We start from the raw sequence: 19822 nt of genomic DNA on the forward strand, positions 1-19822 counted from the left end.
TCACTGCAGTATTCATCCCTGGGCCCCGGCAACCGCGCCCGTCTGGTCCCTCAGCCAGGGCAGCCCCAGGAGAGCTTGTGCTCGGTGCTAGGAGGGCTTCTGGGAGGAGGTGTGTGTGGCAGGAGGTCTTGAACTGCAGAACCAGACACCAGGGAGCACAGGGTCTGAGTGCCATATTTTAGCAAGTCTCACCCCTCCCCTGGACCCCCGGCATCTCCTCTCCAAGGCCCAGTATTCCTCTGTCCACGACGTCCAAAAACAGGCCGCGCGCACACCCTGGTTTGGTTGGGCCCCCAACCCTGCTCCCCGGCCCAGGCTTCAGTGGGGAATGTGGGTGGACCAGCCGGGGCAGAGATGGGAGGGCCCCAGAGACCCCTCCTGCAGACCCTCAGGGCCTCTCCCGGCTTCCCTCCTCCCGCACTTCAAAGACCTGCCCTTCAGGCTCCAAGGCACCCACTCCACCCTCAGGGTGACACCTGCAGGCAGCTGGGGAGCGGCTGACGCTGTGAAGGAGGAAGTGGGTCCGATGTCAGAGCCCTGGCCCCCGCTGCTCAGGGGTTGGATGGCTGGCCCAGGCACCCAAGGGTCAAAGGGTCGCAGGTCAGGGACCTGCGGTTCCCTCCCTACCTGGGTTGGGGCTCCTGTGGGAGGCAACCAGTCGAGGTGTCTCTTTCACATCCATGTTTCTCTCCTTCTCTCCCTTCCACTCTCTGAAAAGGGAAAGAATATCCTCTGAGGATTGAAAACACAACGTGAGAGCGGAAGGGGAAGCTGCTGAGAGAGGAGGCGGGGTGCGAGCAGGATGGGGGGGGTTTGGGACTGGGATGGCCCGACATGGTTTCTGTTTTTATTGTTTATTTTTTTAATAATACACTTCTTTTGGTTTTTAGAGAGAAAGGGAGAGAGAGAAACATCGATGATGAGAATCATGGATCGGCTGCCTCCTGCACGCCCCCACTGGGGATGGAGCCCGCCACCCGGGCCTGTGCCCTGACCGGAACCGAACCAATGACCTCCTGGTTCCTGGGTGGATGCCAGCGGCTGACCCACCAGCCGGGCTGGTTTCTGTTTCTAAGACCCGCCTCGCTCTCGCTCCCCACGGCCACCCTGGCGCGGCGGTGCCCGGGGCTGCCACCCCAGGAGGGGCCGGAAGACACACACGCCTGAGACCTGGCGCCCGCGGGCCAAGGGTCCGAGCAGAGAGGCCAACACAGGGACCGCGCCCTGGAGGTCGCCGTCCAGCCGGTTGGGTGGGACCCACTCCTCCCCGGGCGGCCGTCGGAGCGCTCCTTGGGGGCCAAAGCGCTCGGGCGGGGCGGGGCGGGGGCGCGCGGAGACAGGGACCGGGAGTGGAGAGGCCCCGGCGAGGGGCCCGCGGACTCAGCCGTCCGGGCCGCCAGGGGGCGCGGCGCCGGCGTGCGTGGCCCCCGCGGGGCGGGGCGGGGCGGGGCGGGGCGGGCGGGCGGCGTGCGCGCTCTCGCGGCGTGTGTCACGGGGCGCCCGGCGTTGCTCGCGGCCTGGGTCCCGGTTCCGCCGCCGCCGCCGCCACCGCCTCCCCGCCCGGCGGGGCCCGGCCCGGCCCCATGTACCGCGCGCTGTACGCGTTCCGCTCGGCGGAGCCCAACGCGCTGGCGTTCGCGGCGGGCGAGACGTTCCTGGTGCTGGAGCGCAGCAGCGCGCACTGGTGGCTGGCGGCGCGGGCGCGCAGCGGGGAGACGGGCTACGTGCCGCCCGCCTACCTGCGCCGCCTGCAGGTGAGTGCGCCCCCGCGCGGGCCCCGGCCCCGCCCGGCCTCCCGACCGCCCCGGACCCGGACGCCGGGGGGCGGGCCTCCGGAGAGAGCCCGACCTGAGACCCCGGGCCCCGAGGACTGGGCCCCCCGGGGCTCGCACCTCCGCCTCAAACCAGGCCCTGGTCAGCCGGCTCGGAGGACCCGGGACCCACCCAACCCTGACCCTGGGGCCGAGACCCCTGGGGACCCGCTATCTGAACCCCCATCCAAATAGAACTCAAGACTCAGCCCCGATTCCAGCCCTGGATCCTGGCTGTTTCCCCGGTTCCCCAGACTCCAGACCCCTCATCCGCCCCTTCCGGGGTCCCCGGGCACCCACACTCTTGCCTCCCACCCTCAGACCCCCAACTGGAGCCCCCGCTTCCACCACCGAGACACCGCCTGTTCCCCAGCCCTCCTCCATGTCCTCACCCCCAGCTCAGACCCTGGGCACCCTGGAGCCATGAGCACCCCATCCCCTAGGTGATCCCCGAAGCCCTGAGACCCGGTGTCTTCCACTGTCCTATTCTCGGCCCCCCCTAAGCGCTGCCTAAGACCACCCACCCACCCATTTGAACCAAGGGCCCCAGCCCCTGCGGACACTTCCTGCCACCCCTCCACCCCCCAAGCCTCAGGTCCTGCCTTTTCAGACTTTGTTCTTTGAAAGTGAGGGTGCTCCCTCCCTCCTCCAGCCTGGAGTGGGGGCCGCTGCCCTGTGAGGAAGTGGGACCTCCCCGTGGCTCCCCCTGCTCTTGGGGTGCAGTGTCTCCAGCTGGTCCAGTCTGACCACAGCGGAGGGAGGCCTGCAGCCTTAGGGCCAGACACCCCCCTGCTGCCCTAATCCATGGCCTTTGGGAAGCACCCTGTCCCGCCCAGTTCAGGACGGAAATAACAGGATAAATTTGGAGATGTCATCTGGCCTCACCAGAGGGACGGCCCGGGGCCTGGACCCTCGGCCTGACCCGTCTCGCAGCGCCTGGAGTGACAGCGGGGAGTGCGGCCGGTGGGCTGCTGGGCTGCACAGTCTCTCGTTCATGGTTCTGTGAGCCCCTCCCTGGCCAGGCCCGTAGGGCTGGGAGTTTGGGGGTCAGGGAGGCTCCCATCTTCTCTGTGTCTTGGTTTCTTTCTGCACCGCTCCCTGCCTCAGTTTCCCTAACCCGCTCACTCTGGTCCCCCGTGTCTTTCCTCCTCCCGCTCGCCCTGCTGCCTCCCGCTCAGTCTCTTGTCTCCCTCGGCCTGTCTCCCCACCCCCTCTCTCGTCTCCGTGTCTCTTACTGCCTGTGTGTGTGTGTGTGTTTCTGTTCCCCTTTCTGCCTGGAGCCTGATGGACCCCGTGTGCCAGGAGCAGGGGAGGGGTGAGGGGCCGGTCCTGCTGCTGCCCCCCCTGCTCCCCATCCCGTGCCAGGCAGGCCGGGTCTTTTGGGCTGTGACGTGCTGAGGATGGCAACTCAAACTCTGGGGCAGGGGCCAGGCCCCTCTCATAATTATGTCCATCCACTGCCACCAGCACAGCACTGCTGCTTCCCGGGTGGCCTGAAAGATTCCTGGGACAGCGGGGGAGATGAGGCTGGGAGCAGGGGAGGCAGGGGAGGGGAGGGGAGGGCTGGGGGCAGGGGAGGGGAGGGGAGATGGTCGCTGCCAGGGCCTGCAGAGGCTCCGTGAGCACAGGCTGCGTGGGAGTGTGACCTTGGTTTTGTGGAGGGTCAACAGGACCCAGGGTGACTTGTTAAAGGACCCGGACACTAGGGCTCCCTGCTGGGCATCTCAGCCTGAGCCGGGGTCCAGCTGGGGAGGGACTGCGTGTCCCCCCGGCCTCAGCTGGGGTCCCTGGTCTGTTTTTGCTCTGGGCGCCTGGTTTTCAGACATCTTAGCTGAGAACCTCACTGGGGTGAACCCCTGAGTGGGACCCGCCCCAGCTCCCCTTGAGAGCCGGTTGGGATTCCCCTCGGGCTCTCCGTGTCCCCGTCCAGCGTCCAGCACTCGGGGCTCCGGCTGCAGGGGTGCTGTCTGCCCCGGCTCCATCCAGCCTGGGCCTGGGTCAGTGCCCTTCCCTGGCCCCTGGTCTGATCGCCTCCCCCCCTCCCTCCCCCCCAGGGCCTGGAGCAGGACGTCCTCCAAGCCATCGACCGGGCCATCGAGGCTGTGCACAACGCAGCCATGCGGGAGGGCGGCAAGTACAGCCTGGAGCAGCGCGGGGTCCTCCAGTGAGTGGGGTCCCCCAGGGGTACCAGGGAGGTGCCCGGGCTGAGCTGGGGGAGGGCCGAGTGGGTGGAGATGCCGGAGGGGGAAGGTCCTGGGCTGGGGGCAGCATCCCACAGGGAGCACGTGAAAACGGGGAGCTGTGAGGTGACCCCAGGGCCCCGTTCCCCGGCAGGAAGCTGATCCACCACCGGAAGGAGACGCTGTCCCGCAGGGGCCCCTCCGCCTCCAGCCCTGCGGCCATGACCCCATCCACCAGTGACCACTGCCTGGCCGCCGCCGCCAGGCAGCCCAACGGGGTGTGTCGCACTGGGTTCGAGCGGCAGCACAGCCTGCCCAGCTCTGAGTACCTTGGGGCGGCCGGAGGCCTCTACCAGGTAGGTGGGGAGGGGGCGGGGGGGAGGGCTAAGGCTCTGTCCAGAGGCTCGAAGGCCCCTGGGGTCAGCAGTGTGGCTAGACGCGTAGCCCTGCCCGTGCCGGCAGCACAGGGAGCACAGGGCCTTCGCCAGGCTGGCAGCCCCGCGGCAGGCAGCCTGTCCTCACACCCCCCTGTGCCCTCCCAGATCCCGCCCCAGCCTCGCCGAGCAGCGCCCGCCACACCGCCTCCACCTGTGAAACGCCGAGACCGGGAGGCCCTGGCGGCCTTGGGGAGCGGTGAGAGGCAGGGTTGGGAGAATTGTGGGGGCACCGTGAGCTGGAATGGCTGCTCTGCCGTGTCGGGTTGTTGGGGGCTCTGGGCTTGGGGGGAGGGTCTGGCAGTGGAGCCGGGCCCTGTACTGGGGGGCGGGGGCTCTGGGCTGGGCGGGGCAGGGCCCCCGGGGCAGGGAGCACAGCGTCCACTCTGCCCGCAGGCAGCCGCCACGCCACGCCCTCGGCGGGCAGTTCTGTGTCCAGCGGCTCCTCCGTCAGCAGCACCTCCCTGGACACGCTCTGCACCGGCTCCAGCTTGTCCGAGGGCCCCAGCGGCTCTCCCACGCCCCCGCCTGTGCCCCGCCGCGGCCCTCACACCACTGTGTCCCAGGCTCAGCCGCCCTCCCAGGGGCCTGTCCCCGATCCCCCCGCCGAGGAGGTGGCTGGTGACACCCCCTCGGCCCCCGAGGAGCTGGAGGCCCTGAGCGCGCTGAGCCTGGGGACCACCGAGGAGAAGGCGGGGGCCGAGACGGCCGTGCCCAAGACCATTGGGGCAGAGCTGATGGAGCTGGTGCGGAGGAACACGGGCCTGAGCCACGAGCTGTGCCGGGTGGCCATTGGCGTGGTGGTGGGGCACATCCAGGCCTCCGTGCCAGCCAGCTCGCCCGTCATGGAGCAGGTCCTCCTCTCGCTGGTAGAAGGCAAGGTGAGGGCGGGCACAGGGCCAGGGCTCCCCGTCCTCGGGCCACCCTGCTGCTCCCGCCCCCCTCCCCCCCCCCCCCCCCCCCGTGCCCGCCTGTCCTTGGAGGCGTTGGCTGAGCTCTAGCTCGGCCTGTGCTCTGCTGGGCTCTGCGGACGGTTAGGCTGAGCCTTGGAGGAGATGGGGAGGAAGAGCGTGCGAGAGGCTCCCCTGCGCACAGGCCTCGAGGCGGGGCCGGGCGGCTGGACCACGGGGAGTGTGCGTGCAGGTGGGGTGTGTGTGGGGGGGGCCTGGGCGGGTGACGGGTGAGACCCGGTGTGGGGGGCCCAGGGCGCTCTGGCTGCAGGAAGGAGTGGACGTAGGGCAGGCGTGAGGCGCTGCTTTGCTGGTGTTGGCAGTGGGGAGAAGTGGGTGCTTCGAGAGCTCTGAGGAGCCCCAGGTGCTGACTCAGACGTGAGTGAGGAGCATGGACACCCTGGGGTGGGGGGCACGGGCCAGGGAGCAGGATGGGCAGGCGTGAGCCCAGTCCACACGGGGGGCGCCTCCTCGGGGCTCCGGCAGCTCGGGGTTGGGTTGGGGGAGCAGTAGGTCGATGGGCCCGTCTGCTGGGCAGGTGCACGGGCTTGGCTGGCAGGGTCCCAGGGGAACCGTGGCACCACTCTGTGTAGGATTGGGGCGGGGTCTCGGGTTTATCCAGGTCTGGGATGAGAGGCAAGTTGTTGGAGAACACCCCACATGTTTCTTTTCTTTAACATCTTTTTATTGATTTCAGAGAGGAAGGGAAAGGAAGAGATGGAAACATCAGTGAGGAGAGAGAATCTTTTTGTTGTTAATCCTCATCCAAGGATATTTTCCCATTGACCTTTAGAGCAGCAGTTCTCAACCTGTGGGTCGCGACCCCTTTGGCGGTCAAACGACCCTTTCACAGGGGTCGCCTAAGACCGGCCTGCACATCAGATATTTACATGATGATTCATCACAGTAGCAACATGACAGTGATGAAGTAGCAACAAAAATAATGTTGTGGTTGGGTCACAACATGAGGAACTGTATTTAAAGGGCCAGAAGTTTGAGAACCACTGTTTTAGAGAAAAAGGAAGAGAGAGGGAAAGCCCTGGCTGGTTTGGCTCAGTGGATGGAGTGTTGGCCTGCGGACTGAAGGGTCCTGGGTTTGATTCCGGTCAAGGGCACATGCCCAAGTTACGGGCTCGGTCCCCAGTGAGGGGCATGCGGGAGGCAGCCCATCAGTGATTCTCATCATTGATGTTCCTCGCCCTCTCCCTTCCTCTCTGAAATCAATAAAAATATATTTTTTTAAAAAAAGAGAGGGAAAGACAGAAACATCGATTGGTTGTCTCCTGCATGAGCTCTGACCAGGGCCTGGGCTGGGGAGGAGCCTGCAACCCAGGTACGTGCCCTTGACCTGAATCGAGCCTGGAACCCTCTGGTCTGCAGGCTGACGCTCTATCCACTGAGCCACACCTACTGGGGCCCCACATAAGTGTTTCACGCAGAAGCCTGTCCCAAGGGGTTACCCAGAGTGGGGGGCGTGGAGTTCCCTGGGGAGGGAGGGAGAGCTGGCTGGTGGCCTTGGGAGCCTTGGTGTGCAGGGATGGGTCATGGGAGCAGCTATTGGTGGGAGCTTGATGGGAACCAGGGTGGCGGGAGGGGGAGAACCTGGTTCTGGCCCCTCACAGGTCCTAGGAGCTGCCCAGCGCCAACCCCTGCCTCGCTCTCTCCCCAGGACCTGAGCACGGCCCTGCCCTCAGGGCAGATCTGCCATGACCAGCAGCGGCTGGAGGTGATCTTCGAGGACCTGGCCCAGCGGAAGGACGACGCCCAGCAGCGCAGCTGGGCCCTATACGAAGACGAGGGCGTCATCCGCTGCTACCTGGACGAGCTGCTGCACATCCTGGTGCGGGGTGGGGTCCCCAGCCGCCCGCCCTGCGCCATCCCGGCCCTCGGGCGTCTCCCCTCCACGCCCCCAGCTCCCTCACCCGCAGGGCCCACACTGGGTGACCGTCACACTCCCTCCTCCCCGCAGACGGACGCGGACCCTGAAGTTTGCAAGAAGATGTGCAAGAGAAGCCAGTTCGAGTCTGTGCTGGCCTTGGTGGCCTATTACCAGATGGTGCGTGAGCAGGGGCGGGGCCTGGCGGGGGTGGGGGGTGGGGGGCTGGGGAGGGCCTCCAGGAGGGTGGGGGGTGGGGGCTGGGGAGGGCCTGTGGCCCTGAGCACGCAGGTCCCCTGCCAGGAGCACCGGGCGTCCCTGCGGCTGCTGCTCCTCAAGTGCTTTGGCGCCATGTGCAGCCTCGACGCAGCCATCATCTCCACCCTCGTGTCGTCCGTGCTGCCCGTGGAGCTGGCGCGGGACATGCAGACGGACACGCAGGGTGAGGCGAAGGGAGCTCCCTGCCATCCGGAGGGGGGTTCCTGCTGTCTGTGGCGTCTCTGACGGCCCGCCTTGCCCCCCCAGACCACCAGAAACTGTGCTACTCCGCCCTCATCCTGGCCATGGTCTTCTCCATGGGGGAGGCCGTGCCCTGCGCCCACTATGGTAAGAAGGCCGGGCGCCCCGAGCCCGCTGGGGACAGGACCCCGACCTGCAGACCTGCAGGGACGGGGTCTCCGGGAGGGGCTCTCGGAAGTGCAGGGAGCGGGTGGGGGTAGGGCTCAGCCTCCTGTGCCCCTCGCAGAGCACCTGGGCACGCCCTTCGCCCAGTTCCTGCTGAGTGTGGTGGAGGACGGGCTGCCCTCGGACGCGGCGGAGCAGCTGCCGGATCTCTGCACCAACCTGCTCCTGGCGCTCAACCTGCACCTGCCAGGTGGGGGCACGCGGGAGGCGCCTGGCCAGCCAGGGCTCCGGGCTCAGCCCTGCCCCGTCCCACCTCCCGCCGTCTCTCCCCAGCCCCCGAGCAGAACGTCGTCATGGCCGCCCTGGGCCAGCACGCCAACGTCAAGGTCTTCTCCGAGAAGCTGCTGCTGCTCCTCAACAGAGGGGGTGAGGCCCAGGGGTGTGCGCGGCGCCACGCCCGTGTCCTGGGACCCCGTGTCCTGGGACCCCATATCCTGGGACCCCGTGTCCTGGGACCCCGTATCCTGGGACCCCGTGTCCTGGGACCCCGTGTCCTGGGACCCCATATCCTGGGACCCCGTGACCTCAGTAAGTCCCCAGGGAGACTCTGGGCCCAACACTAGGACCGCCTGACGCGCCCGCCCCTTCCTAGACGACCCCGTGCGCATCTTCAATCACGAGCCGGCGCCGCCGCACTCGGTCCTCAAGTTCCTGCAGGACGTGTTCGCCAGCCCCGCCACGGCTGCCATCTTCTACCACACGGACATGATGGCGCTCATCGACATCGCCGTGCGGCACATCGCGGACCTGTCGCCCGGAGACAAGGTGCCGGGAAGCACGGGAAGTGACGCTGGCTGGAGGCGAGGGCCAGGGCTGCTGCGGGCGCCACCGGGGAGTGTGGGAGGCGCTGGGAACCTGGTGGGGTGGCCGAGGGCCAGCCCTGCGGGGGTGGGGTTGGGGGGGGCGGGTCGTGTCTGTCTGGGGGAAGCTGGAGCCCAGGAGCCGTGGGAGGTGGGAGAGTGGAAGTGGAAGTGGGGTGTGCAGGCTGCATGCTTCTCCCAGGAGGGGGCCGTCTAGTAGCACACGGAATGCCGGGAGGAGGGCCCGCTGTCCCTGTGGGGGGGAGCGGGCGGGGTATGGGGAGGTCTGCAGGGCTGGCTGCCCCCCTGTGCGGAGCAGCCGATGGGCAAGGTCCTGATTGCTGAGGTGCCGAGGACCTGACACGGGGAGGGATGGAGGGTGGTGCTGGTTTTTATTTTTTAATCCTCACCTAAGGATGTATATGTTTTTATTGATTTTAGAGAGAGGGGGAAGGAGAGAGAGAGGAACGTTGATGAGAAAGAGAAATATCGATTGGTCGCCTCCTGTGCGCAGCCACCCAGGGATTGAACCCCCAACTGGAAGTGCGCCCTGGACCGGGACCCCTCAGCGCAGGGATGAGCTCCAGCCACCTGAGCCCCAGGTGCCAGGGCTTCGTGTCCTGAGCAGGTTTACACGGAGGGGAGGGGCTCAGCCCTGGGCTGCTGCTGCCTCCTGGCTGCGAGGACCCTGCTCAGCTCCTCCCTCCTCCTCTTGGCACGATGTCCCACCCCTTCCTTGGTGAATTTTGGGGCTCCCTCATCCTTGGAGACCTCGAGCCGCTCCATGGAGCCGCTCTAGGGGCAGAGCCACACACCTGGGGCCACACCCCGCACTGACTCGGTGTGCAAGATGTGCCCACCACGGCGGCTTGCCGTGGCCGTGGCCGTGGGTAGCGCCTCTGGCTGCCTCTCGGGAGGGTAGGCTGTTTTCCGGGTCAGGATTGAGAGACCCCTGCGATGCATCCAGGCACAGGGGCGGCGGGAGGCGGTGGGGGCTGGAGAGATGCGCTGAGCCCTGGCCCGGATGTGGTGGGAAGCCTGTGGCCAGTGGGCACTTAGGGAGCAGGAGGGACAGGCCAGAAGGAAGTCCAGGCCTTAGTGCGGACGGCAGGTAGGGAGCGAGAAACCCGGGAGGAAAACCAAGGGAACAGGAGCGCAGAGCCACGTGTTCGGAGGAGGAGGGGTGTGAGCCGAGTGAGACCAGGACTGAGAACTGGCACAGCCCGTGGTGGCGGACAGGCCACGTCTGTGGAGTGGGGGGGTCTGAGCGGGAAGGTTAGAGGACTTGGAAGGGAGTGAGAAGGGCAGGTGGGGGCTGGAAGCAGCACATGGAGACAGCCCTTGTGAGTTTCTATGAAGGGGGCAGTGGAAGGGGGTGCTGGAGGGTGAGGGTGAGGGTTCTAAAGGCGGGAGACTCTGGTGCCATCTGAGCCAGAGGGAAGGTCCCGGAAGCGCCGGCTGATGTGTTGCGAGGAGAGGGCACTGCAGGGGGCAGGTGGTCACAGGGGAGGGTCCGGGCCACTTGGAGAGGCCCGACAGTGCATTCCGGGGGGAGGGGTGAGGGGGGGACAGGGGAGATGCAGGTGCTGGGAGAAGACGGGGCTTTCTGAAGGATGGCTTGTTGCCCCGGCCGGGTGGCTCCGTTGGTCGGAGCATTGTGCCTACACCACAAGGTTGTGGGGTCACTTCCCAGTCAGGGCACATACCCAAGTTGCAGGTTTGATCCCCAGGGCGTGAACTGAGGCAACCAGTCGATGTTTCCCTCCCTCTCCTTCCCTCTCCCGCTAAAATCAATAAAAACCTGTCCTGGGTGAGGATTAAAAAGAGAGAGACGGCTTGTTTCCCAGGAAGCACAGGCCAGCGGCCTGGGCAGTTCAGGTTCAGAAACCAGAGAAGGCGGGCAGTGGTGCTTTCAGGGAGAAGCGAAAGGGCTGAGAGAAGTGGAGAGATCCCCAGGCAGTGCACACCCACAAGAGGTGCCCACGGGAGGTCTGTGGTCAGGAATGCGGTGAGGCCTGTGCGTGGCTCTGCATTGTCCGTTGCTTAGATACCTGGACTTGATTGGCAGGCGCTGGTCTGACTAGGGGAGGGAGCTAGCAGGGTGATGCTGCCTCATCAAAGGTAAAGAGAGAAATGCGGATGACGAAGGGGACAGACCGAGAGCACATGCTGTGCCGTCCGCGGGTCGGGTCTCAGCGAGGCAGGGAGCAGTGTGGATGTCTGATGGGAGCGCTGTTGGAGCGCTCTCGCCCGAGGTTCTGGGAAGGTGGGTGTGGCGGGGCTGGGAGATGGACTCGTGACCGCCAGGTCTTAGGCAGGGGCTGGGGGGGTGTGGGGAGAGGCAGGACACCGGTGGGCTTGGCCTGACGTCTGAATGGACAGCAGTGCTGTTTGCCAGGTAAAGAACACGAGAAAGCCTTCACTTTGGACCGATGGGGAAGGCCGTGAGTTTGATGGTGGACATGGGTTTGAGGCCTCCGAGACGCAGGAGGGACAGTGGGCAGCTGGAGGTGCTCGTCTGGGGCTCACGGGAGAGGTCGAGGCCGAAGGTGTGAGTGTGAGTCACGGTTGAGGCTGTGTGAATGAGATCTTCCAGGGTGAGAAGACGGCGAGAAGCAGGGGGCCTCCGAACACAGGCAGTGTTACCAGGAGGGGGCAGTGCCCTGGCCGGTGTGGCTCAGTGGATAGAGCGTCGGCCTGTGGACTGAAGGGTCCTGGGTTCGATTCCTGGACAGGGCACATGACCAGGTTGTGGGCTCGATCCCCAGTGGGGGGCATGCAGGAGGCAGCCGATCGATGATTCTGTCTCATCATTGATGTTTCTCTCCCTCTCCCTCTCCCTTCCTCTCTGAAATCAATACAAACATATTAAAGAACAAAAATTAAAAAAAATAAAGGAGGGCAGGGGCTCACCGCTGCTTCTCGCCGCCTCTCTGAGCCAGGACTGCTTCAGGGCAGCCGCCTCCTGGGACTGCCTATGTCTCTGGTGATTCATTCATTCACTTACTCATTTGAGATTCATTCATTCACTCGCTCACTCATTGGAGAACTATCACAGGCCAGTTCTGTGCCAAGTACCTTCAGTGCCAGGGCTGCAACTCTGAGCCTCACTGGTGCCCACAGCCCGGGGTCCCTGAGCTTTGCCTGCTCTTCCTGCAGCTGCGCATGGAGTACCTCTCCCTGATGCACGCGGTGGTCCGCTCCACGCCCTACCTGCAGCACCGCCACCGGCTGCCTGACCTGCAGGCCACCCTGCGGCGCATCCTGAGCGAGGAGGACGCCTCGCCCCAGTGCCAGGTGGACCGCATGATTGTCCGGGAGATGTGCAAGGAGTTCCCGGCGCTGGGCGAGGCCCCCAGCTAGTGCCTTCCTCTCTGCCTTCCCTGCAGCCCTGGCCAGCGATCAGGGGACGTGGGGGTTGGCCCAGGCAGGTATTGCACAGATGGACGACGGTGTTAGGGGGTGCGGTGGTCGGAGGGTCCTGAGCAGGGCTCGCCCCCTGACGTAGGGCTGATGCGAGGGGCCAAGGGCAGGACTGGGGACCACGCTCTGGGAACAATGCTGGGGCCAGGGGAGTGTGTGTGAGCCGAAGCCCCTCCACGTCCCGGCTGCCTGTTCAGCATGTCCCCCTCCCCCTCTCCGCACACACACACACACACTCGCACACGCACTCGCACACTCACAGTCCGCTGCTGCTTCAGGCTGGGCCAGGGCCCCACCCCAGCCTGTCTGGTCTGTGTCCTGGGCTTCAGCAAGCCGTGTCCTTGGGGTGAGGGGAGACTTCCGCTAGCTCAGCTCTGTTTCTTGCCTTAGCTTTGCATTAAGTGCCGCTCATGTGCTCCCCCTGCCCTGCCCCCCAGGGGTCAGTGCCCTCCCTCACCCCCTCCAGGGGCCTGGGCCAAGATGCTGCTTTGAAAGCAGAACTAGGAGGCCAGTGACCCACCCTTGAACCTCACAGAACGGGGCGATGGCGCCGAGAACGCCAGTGACTGATTGTATTTTCTCTGTAAAAACGTAGACTGAAAAGCCATGTGTATCTCCTGTGTGCTGCGCTCACCTTTGGAAATAAATTGCCTCTGGAAACCGGCTTCCCTGTGTGATCCTGGGGTGGAGGAGGATGGCGGCGGGGCCCTGGGGCTTGCCCTGCCCTCCCAGCCCACAGAGGTGAAGGCCCCAACAGCCTTTCCCCCTGGGGTTCCTGCTCTGAGCCACATCCGGCCCGGGGTCCTTGCAGGTGCTGCCCCTCAGGCTTCGCTTAAAATCTTTCTTTGCCTCGAACGCCATCGCTGTCTTCCCTGCTGAAACCCTGCTCCAGCCCTGGGCCCTGCGGGCTGTTTCTTACTCACTGGTCACGAGGCCGGCAAGAGCCCTCGTTCCCCAGCTTCGGCAGAGATGAGGGATTTACACGGTGGGACGAGTATCTGAGCAAATGCGGGGTTAGGTTTGCGCTTTCCCGTGGGCTCCCACGTGTGGAGGAGGTTCCGGGAACCCAGTGCCAGGCTGCAACCAGTCGGTGGTTTTCATCAACTCATTTTTTTTTTACCCAAGATGATTTAAAAAAAATTTATTTCCCAGAGGAAGGGAGAGGGAGAGAGAAACATCAATGATGAGAATCATTGATTGGCTGCCTCCTGCACACCCCCCAGGGGGAACAAGCCCACAGCCCAGGCCTGTGTCCTTGACCAGAACTGAACTTGGGACTCGACAGTCCGCAGGCCGATGCTCTGTCCACAGAGCCACACCATCCAGGGCTGCCCAAGATGGTTCCACACATTCAGAATCATCCCTGATATTGTGACTTCCGGTCACGAGCTTTATTTTCTCATCGGGATGCGGAAGGCAGAGGGCCTCTCCCACCAAGGCTAATGCAGCAGCGCAGCGGCGAGGGACGGGGCCCTGGGAGGCGAGAGCGCTGGACCGGGAACCCCTGGGAGCAAAGCAGGGGAGGCTGATGGGCGTCCTTCCCTTCACCTCCCGCTCCCAGCAGGTTGGGCAGAGCCTCACCTGGACGACGGAGGAGGGGCTGACGCCGTGTTTGGCCCAGGTAAAGGCTCAGCCTGGTCCCTCCTCGCCCTGGAGGCACGTGCCCCCTTTGTCACCCGGAATCAATGCACTGGCTTCCAGCCCGCCCCTTTCTCCTGGGAGCTGGAGGCAGAGAACCGATTCTCTTCCCGAAACACGCGGCCGGGCTGTGCCCCCTGGACCAGTGCTGGCGCTTAGGGACGCTGGCCCGGGGCCGGAGGACCAGAGGCCGCCGCCAGCTGCCCAAGGGGACTCCGCTCTGTTTGAAAGGGACGCAGACGCTCCACCCTCATGCCCTTAGGGACCCAGACCTGCATCCGGCGAAGCTCCGGCCGCAGGGGGTCCCCGTGCAGAGACTGGGGCCAAGCACCGCTGGAGCTCACCCGCCTCCGGGCCCAGCCAGGCCGGGCGCTCGGGAGGTGGAACCCCGGGAATCCCGGGAACCCCGCCTCCCGGAAGCGAAGGAGTCGAGAGGCCAACGAGCGCGCCGTCTGATTGGCTGGTGGTGATGTCATAGTTACCGTTTGGGAGGGCAAGAGGCCTTAGGCAGGGGTTCTCCGCTGGGTCCAAGCAGGAGCCGCACCCCTGGGTGTCCTGGGCCCCAGAGCGACCCCGCCGCGGTCCTGGGGCGCCCACGCCCTTTGACCGGGCGCTGCAGGCCGTGGTCGCTGCTGCCCTTGCAGGCCACTTGGTGGAGCGGCTCCCGAGTGTCTTCCCGGCTCCGCTGGGCCCTCGGAGCGCCCTGGGCCCGGACAGTGCGTCCCGTCGCGGGCAGAGCCTCAGGTGGTGCCCAAGAGACGGTGACTTTCTGATCGGGGCGCTCGGCGTCCACCCCGCCCCGCTGTCCTGGGACGTCCATTCCGCTGCGCCTGCCCATTGGCCGGACGGTACCCGCTGGCGCCCGGAGGGGCCCGGCGGAGGAGAGCTGGGTTGTACGCGGGAGAGGATTGAGCTTCCGTTAGTCCCGTCAGCGGTTAAAGCGGTCTCAGCGGAGGAGCAGCCGGGATCCGAGGAGCCGGGCCCGCAGTCGCGGGGCCACGCCGGGCTCCACGGGGCATCCCGGAGCACTGGGGTCCGTGCCCTGGAGAGAGGGGTGCAGCCTCCGGTGGGGGATCCCCCAGTGCCGGAGACTGCGGGGGTCTGTCAAGGCCGGGAAGGGGTGGCCTCTGCTCCCGCCCCGGGCAGGGCAGGTCACCTCCCGTTCCTGCTCCACACAAGGAGGTGGACAGTCGCGACGTTTCATGATTTAAAACTCGCTGATGGAAGAGTTAAAGCTATTGTTCGGGCTGCTCCCCCCCATCGCCCCCCCACCCCCCGCCCCATGGTCCTGAGGACGCTCACTGAGCCCCACATTCTCACCGAAATCCGGAACGAGCTTCGGAACTGGGGCTCAGGAAGGGGGACCAGAGGCCCGTCGGCGGAAGAAGGGAGGGGATAAAGTTACATTTGAAAAAAAGAAGAAGAAAGGGTGGGAGACGGAGCTGGGACCTCGCCCTGACAGGAGGGAGGCGGGCGAGGGCGGAGCCCACGTGCGAGGAGGCTGCCTCCGCGGCGGCCGCTCCCCGCGCCCGTTCAGCACCGCGGGCAGCGCCTCTGCGTTGCCCTCAGTAAAGATGGCGGCGTCGGCGTCGGCGATCGGAGCTGCCATGCGCCGCGGCCTGTACCACCGGGTTCGAGGTTTCGGGCGGAGGCGGAACGAACCATCGCGGCGGCCGGGAGCCATGTTGGAGCGGCGGGAGGCGGCGGCGGCGCCCGGGATGCTGCGGTGGGGGCGGCCGAGCCCGGGGCCGCACTCCACAGGGGCTCCGGCCGCGGAGTAGATGGTGGCCGGAGCGGGGCGGCGAGGGCGCGGAGCGACAGGCCGAGCGGCGCGGGGCCGGGGCGGCGGCGGGGGCCCGGGAGGGGGCCCGAGCGGCGGGGCGGGCCCCAGGCCCGGACCAGGGCGGGGGACGGTGGAGGCCGAGTGGGGAGGCGGGGGGCGATGGAGAGGCGGCCGCCGCGGTGGGGCCTCAGGGGGCCGACGGCCGCGCTGCTCCCGCTCCTGCTCCTCTCTTTGTTCCCTCTCAGCCGGGAGGAGCTGGGGGGCGCCGGGGGCCGCGGCTGGGGCGCGGAGATGGCTGCTGCCCCGGAGCCCGGGGCGCGGGTCGGTGGCGGGGCCTTAGCTCTTTGTCCCGAGCCTCCCGGGACCCGGGAGGACGGGGAGCCCGGCCTGGGAGTTGGGGAGCCTGTCTTCGTGGGGCTCCGAGGGGGGAAGCCAAGCGCCCAGAGTGGCCGAGGGTCCCCCGGGCAACCGGATGCGGGGCTGGGGGCGGAATACGGGGGCCAGGCACTCGGGAGCCGCGGGCGAGGGGCCGGCCAGGGCCCGGGGTCTCCGTTATGCTGGCGCCCGGAGGTTCCCGCCTGCGGACGGACAGGACCGTCACGAAGAGACAGCTTGTCGCCAGAGGCTCCGTCCCCAGCGAACAGCTTGCCCTTCCCGTCGGACCTTCTGGTTCGGCCCCAGAGGCATGCTGGGAGAAGCGCCCCCCAAAAAGTGGGAACTACGCGATGCTGCGGGGAATTGTGGGTGCCGGGGCGCAGGGGCCAAAGCGAGAGAATCCTGGGCCCCCGAGCCGAGAGGACGATCTCCGGGACGGACTGTCCTCCCGGGGCCGCGGGGCCTGTCCCGGGCCCGGCTTCAGCACCGCGCACGGCCAGGACAGCTCCCGCGCCGGGTTCAGCACCGCGCGGTGACCGGACAGCTCCCGGGTCGGCGCCCGAGCGCATGCGCCCCCGCGGCCTCGTCCGCCGCCGCTTCCCCCCGCTGCGCCCGGGGGTCCCGGCCCCGCCCGGCCCCTGGAGGACACCCCTGACGAGCCGGGCCCGCCCCCGTCGCGCCGCCAACCGCCACCCGCAGTTCCCGCAGTACAACTACCAGGCGCTCGTGCCCGAGAACCAGGCGGCGGGCACCGCGGTGCTGCGCGTGGCGGCGCAGGACCCGGACGCGGGCGAGGCGGGGCGCCTGGTGTACTCGCTGGCTGCGCTCATGAACAGCCGCTCGCTGGAGCTGTTCAGCATCGACCCGCAGAGCGGCCTCATCCGCACGGAGGCCGCGCTGGACCGCGAGAGCATGGAGCGCCACTACCTGCGCGTGACGGCGCAGGACCACGGCTCGCCGCGCCTCTCGGCCACCACCATGGTGGCGGTGACGGTGGCCGACCGCAACGATCACGCGCCGGTGTTTGAGCAGTCGCAGTACCGGGAGACGCTGCGCGAGAACGTGGAGGAGGGCTACCCCATCCTGCAGTTGCGAGCCACCGACGGCGACGCGCCCCCGAACGCCAACCTGCGTTACCGCTTCGTGGAGCCGCTCGCTCCGCGCGCCGCCGCAGCCGCCGCTGCCTTTGAAATCGACCCGCGCTCGGGCCTCATTAGCACCAGCGGCCGCGTGGACCGGGAGCACATGGAGAGCTACGAGCTGGTCGTGGAGGCCAGCGACCAGGGCCAGGAGCCCGGGCCGCGCTCGGCCACCGTGCGTGTGCACATCACCGTCTTGGATGAAAACGACAACGCGCCGCAGTTCAGCGAGAAGCGGTACGTGGCTCAGGTGCGCGAGGACGTGCGCCCCCACACGGTGGTGCTGCGCGTCACGGCCACGGACCGCGACAAGGACGCCAACGGCCTGGTGCACTACAACATCATCAGCGGCAACAGCCGCGGCCACTTCGCCATCGACAGCCTCACGGGGGAGATCCAGGTGGTGGCCCCGCTGGATTTTGAGGCCGAACGCGAGTACGCTCTGCGCATCCGGGCGCAGGACTCCGGCCGGCCCCCGCTGTCCAACAACACGGGCCTGGCCAGCATCCAGGTGGTGGACATCAATGACCACGCGCCTATATTTGTCAGCACGCCCTTCCAGGTGTCCGTCTTGGAAAACGCGCCCCTGGGCCACTCGGTCATCCACATCCAGGCGGTGGACGCAGACCACGGGGAGAACGCCAGGCTGGAGTACTCGCTGACCGGGGTGGCCCCCGACACACCCTTCGTCATCAACAGTGCGACTGGCTGGGTCTCTGTGAGCGGACCCCTGGACCGCGAGTCTGTGGAGCATTACTTCTTCGGGGTGGAGGCCCGAGACCATGGCTCACCCGCTCTGTCCTCCTCAGCCAGCGTCACGGTGACTGTGCTGGACGTGAACGACAACCGGCCCGAGTTCACCACGAAGGAGTACCACCTGCGGCTGAATGAGGATGCCGCCGTGGGCACCAGTGTGGTCAGCGTGACCGCCGTGGACCGTGATGCCAACAGTGCCATCAGCTACCAGATCACAGGCGGCAACACCCGCAACCGCTTTGCCATCAGCACCCAGGGCGGGGCGGGGCTGGTGACGCTGGCCCTGCCCCTGGACTACAAGCAGGAGCGCTACTTCAAGCTGGTGCTCACCGCCTCCGACCGGGCCCTGATTGACCACTGCTACGTGCACGTCAACATCACTGACGCCAACACCCACCGGCCTGTCTTCCAGAGCGCCCACTACTCCGTGAGCGTGAACGAGGACCGGCCCGTGGGCAGCACCGTGGTGGTCATCAGCGCCTCTGACGACGATGTGGGTGAGAACGCGCGCATCACCTACCTGCTGGAGGACCACCTGCCCCAGTTCCGCATCGACGCCGACTCAGGGGCCATCACGCTGCAGGCCCCGCTGGACTACGAGGACCAGGTGACCTACACGCTGGCCATCACCGCGCGAGACAACGGCATCCCACAGAAGGCGGACACCACCTACGTGGAGGTGATGGTCAATGATGTGAATGATAACGCCCCCCAGTTTGTGGCCTCCCACTACGCGGGGCTGGTCTCGGAGGACGCCCCGCCTTTCACCAGCGTCCTGCAGATCTCAGCCACTGACCGGGACGCTCATGCCAACGGCCGGGTCCAGTACACTTTCCAGAACGGGGAAGACGGGGATGGGGATTTTACCATCGAGCCCACCTCGGGCATCGTCCGCTCGGTGAGGCGGCTGGATCGGGAGGCCAGGCCAGTGTACGAGCTGACGGCCTACGCTGTGGACCGAGGTGTGCCTCCGCTTCGGACTCCGGTCAGCATCCAGGTGACCGTGCAGGACGTGAATGACAACGCCCCCGTCTTCCCCGCCGAGGAGTTCGAGGTTCGGGTGAAGGAGAACAGCATCGTGGGCTCGGTGGTGGCCCAGATCACGGCGGCGGACCCCGACGAGGGCCCCAATGCCCACGTCATGTACCAGATCGTGGAGGGGAACATCCCGGAGCTGTTCCAGATGGACATCTTCTCCGGGGAGCTGACGGCGCTCATCGACCTGGACTACGAGGCTCGCCAGGAGTACGTGATCGTGGTGCAGGCCACGTCCGCCCCGCTGGTCAGCCGAGCCACCGTGCACGTCCGCCTCGTCGACCAGAACGACAACAGCCCGGTGCTCAACAACTTCCAGATCCTCTTCAACAACTACGTGTCCAACCGCTCGGACACCTTCCCCTCCGGCGTCATCGGGCGCATCCCAGCGTACGACCCCGACGTCTCCGACCACCTCTTCTACTCGTTTGAGCGCGGCAATGAGCTGCAGCTGCTGGTGCTGAACCAGACGAGCGGGGAGCTTCGGCTCAGCCGCAAGCTGGACAACAACCGCCCGCTGGTGGCCTCCATGTTGGTGACCGTCACAGGTAAGGGGTGGGGGCAGGCAAGTGACTTGTCCTGGCCTCCGGGGCTCCACAGGGCACCTCAAACCCAAGAGGGATCTCCGCGCCTTCTAAGAATCCCTGCACCACCCGGGATCTGCCATAGGCCTCTCAGGTTAGGTTCATACAGTCCCTGCTTAGGCTCTTGGGAAGTCTCTACAGAAAAAAGACTGAGCTGTCTACTACCCCAGGGATGGCCCCCTCCCTCCAAAGGCTGGAGGTCCTGGGTGAATGGTCTGGAGGTCACAGAAAAGCCGGCAGAGGCCAGTCAGCCTGCACCACACCCGTCCAGAAGATGGGTTCCTTTGGGTCCACTCTGCCCCTCACCCCTCCGTGCGGGAGAGGGGAGCCAGTGGTTTAGCGGTCAGAAACAGC

General features: G+C 66.4%; 2 protein-coding genes across 5 annotated transcripts in view; both read left to right on the top strand.

Annotated features, from left to right (window-relative positions):
* Nucleotides 1-1467: 1467 nt before the first annotated feature.
* Nucleotides 1468-12823, top strand: NCKIPSD (NCK interacting protein with SH3 domain). The gene is made up of 13 exons (XM_036333631.1): nucleotides 1468-1754; nucleotides 3866-3975; nucleotides 4146-4347; nucleotides 4534-4624; nucleotides 4822-5306; nucleotides 7045-7215; nucleotides 7345-7431; nucleotides 7555-7693; nucleotides 7777-7857; nucleotides 7997-8125; nucleotides 8209-8301; nucleotides 8528-8700; nucleotides 11895-12823. The coding sequence occupies exons 1-13, from the start codon at nucleotides 1584-1586 to the stop codon at nucleotides 12096-12098; spliced, it is 2136 nt and encodes a 711-aa protein (XP_036189524.1). The 5' UTR covers nucleotides 1468-1583; the 3' UTR covers nucleotides 12099-12823.
* A 2897-nt stretch (nucleotides 12824-15720) lies between these two features.
* LOC118668508 (cadherin EGF LAG seven-pass G-type receptor 3) overlaps nucleotides 15721-19822 on the top strand; it is a 38178-nt gene continuing 34076 nt past the window's right edge. For all 4 annotated transcript variants that reach the window (XM_036333638.1, XM_036333632.1, XM_036333634.1 and 1 more), the window contains exon 1: nucleotides 15721-19432. In XM_036333638.1, the coding sequence (XP_036189531.1) occupies nucleotides 15739-19432 (3694 nt within the window). In that variant the 5' untranslated portion in view covers nucleotides 15721-15738. The remainder of the gene's footprint in view (nucleotides 19433-19822) is intronic.

Source organism: Myotis myotis, unplaced genomic scaffold, assembly GCF_014108235.1.
Source record: "Myotis myotis isolate mMyoMyo1 unplaced genomic scaffold, mMyoMyo1.p scaffold_m19_p_13, whole genome shotgun sequence".
Classification (NCBI taxonomy): Eukaryota; Metazoa; Chordata; class Mammalia; order Chiroptera; family Vespertilionidae; genus Myotis; species Myotis myotis.

Coding starts and splice junctions, on each gene's coding strand:
- NCKIPSD (XM_036333631.1), top strand. CDS start 1,584: ATGTACCGCGCGCTGTACGCGTTCCGCTCGGCGGAGCCCAACGCGCTG. Junction 5,307..7,044: donor TCTCGCTGGTAGAAGGCAAG/GTGAGGGCGGGC, acceptor CTCTCTCCCCAG/GACCTGAGCACGGCCCTGCC. Junction 7,858..7,996: donor CGTGCCCTGCGCCCACTATG/GTAAGAAGGCCG, acceptor TGCCCCTCGCAG/AGCACCTGGGCACGCCCTTC.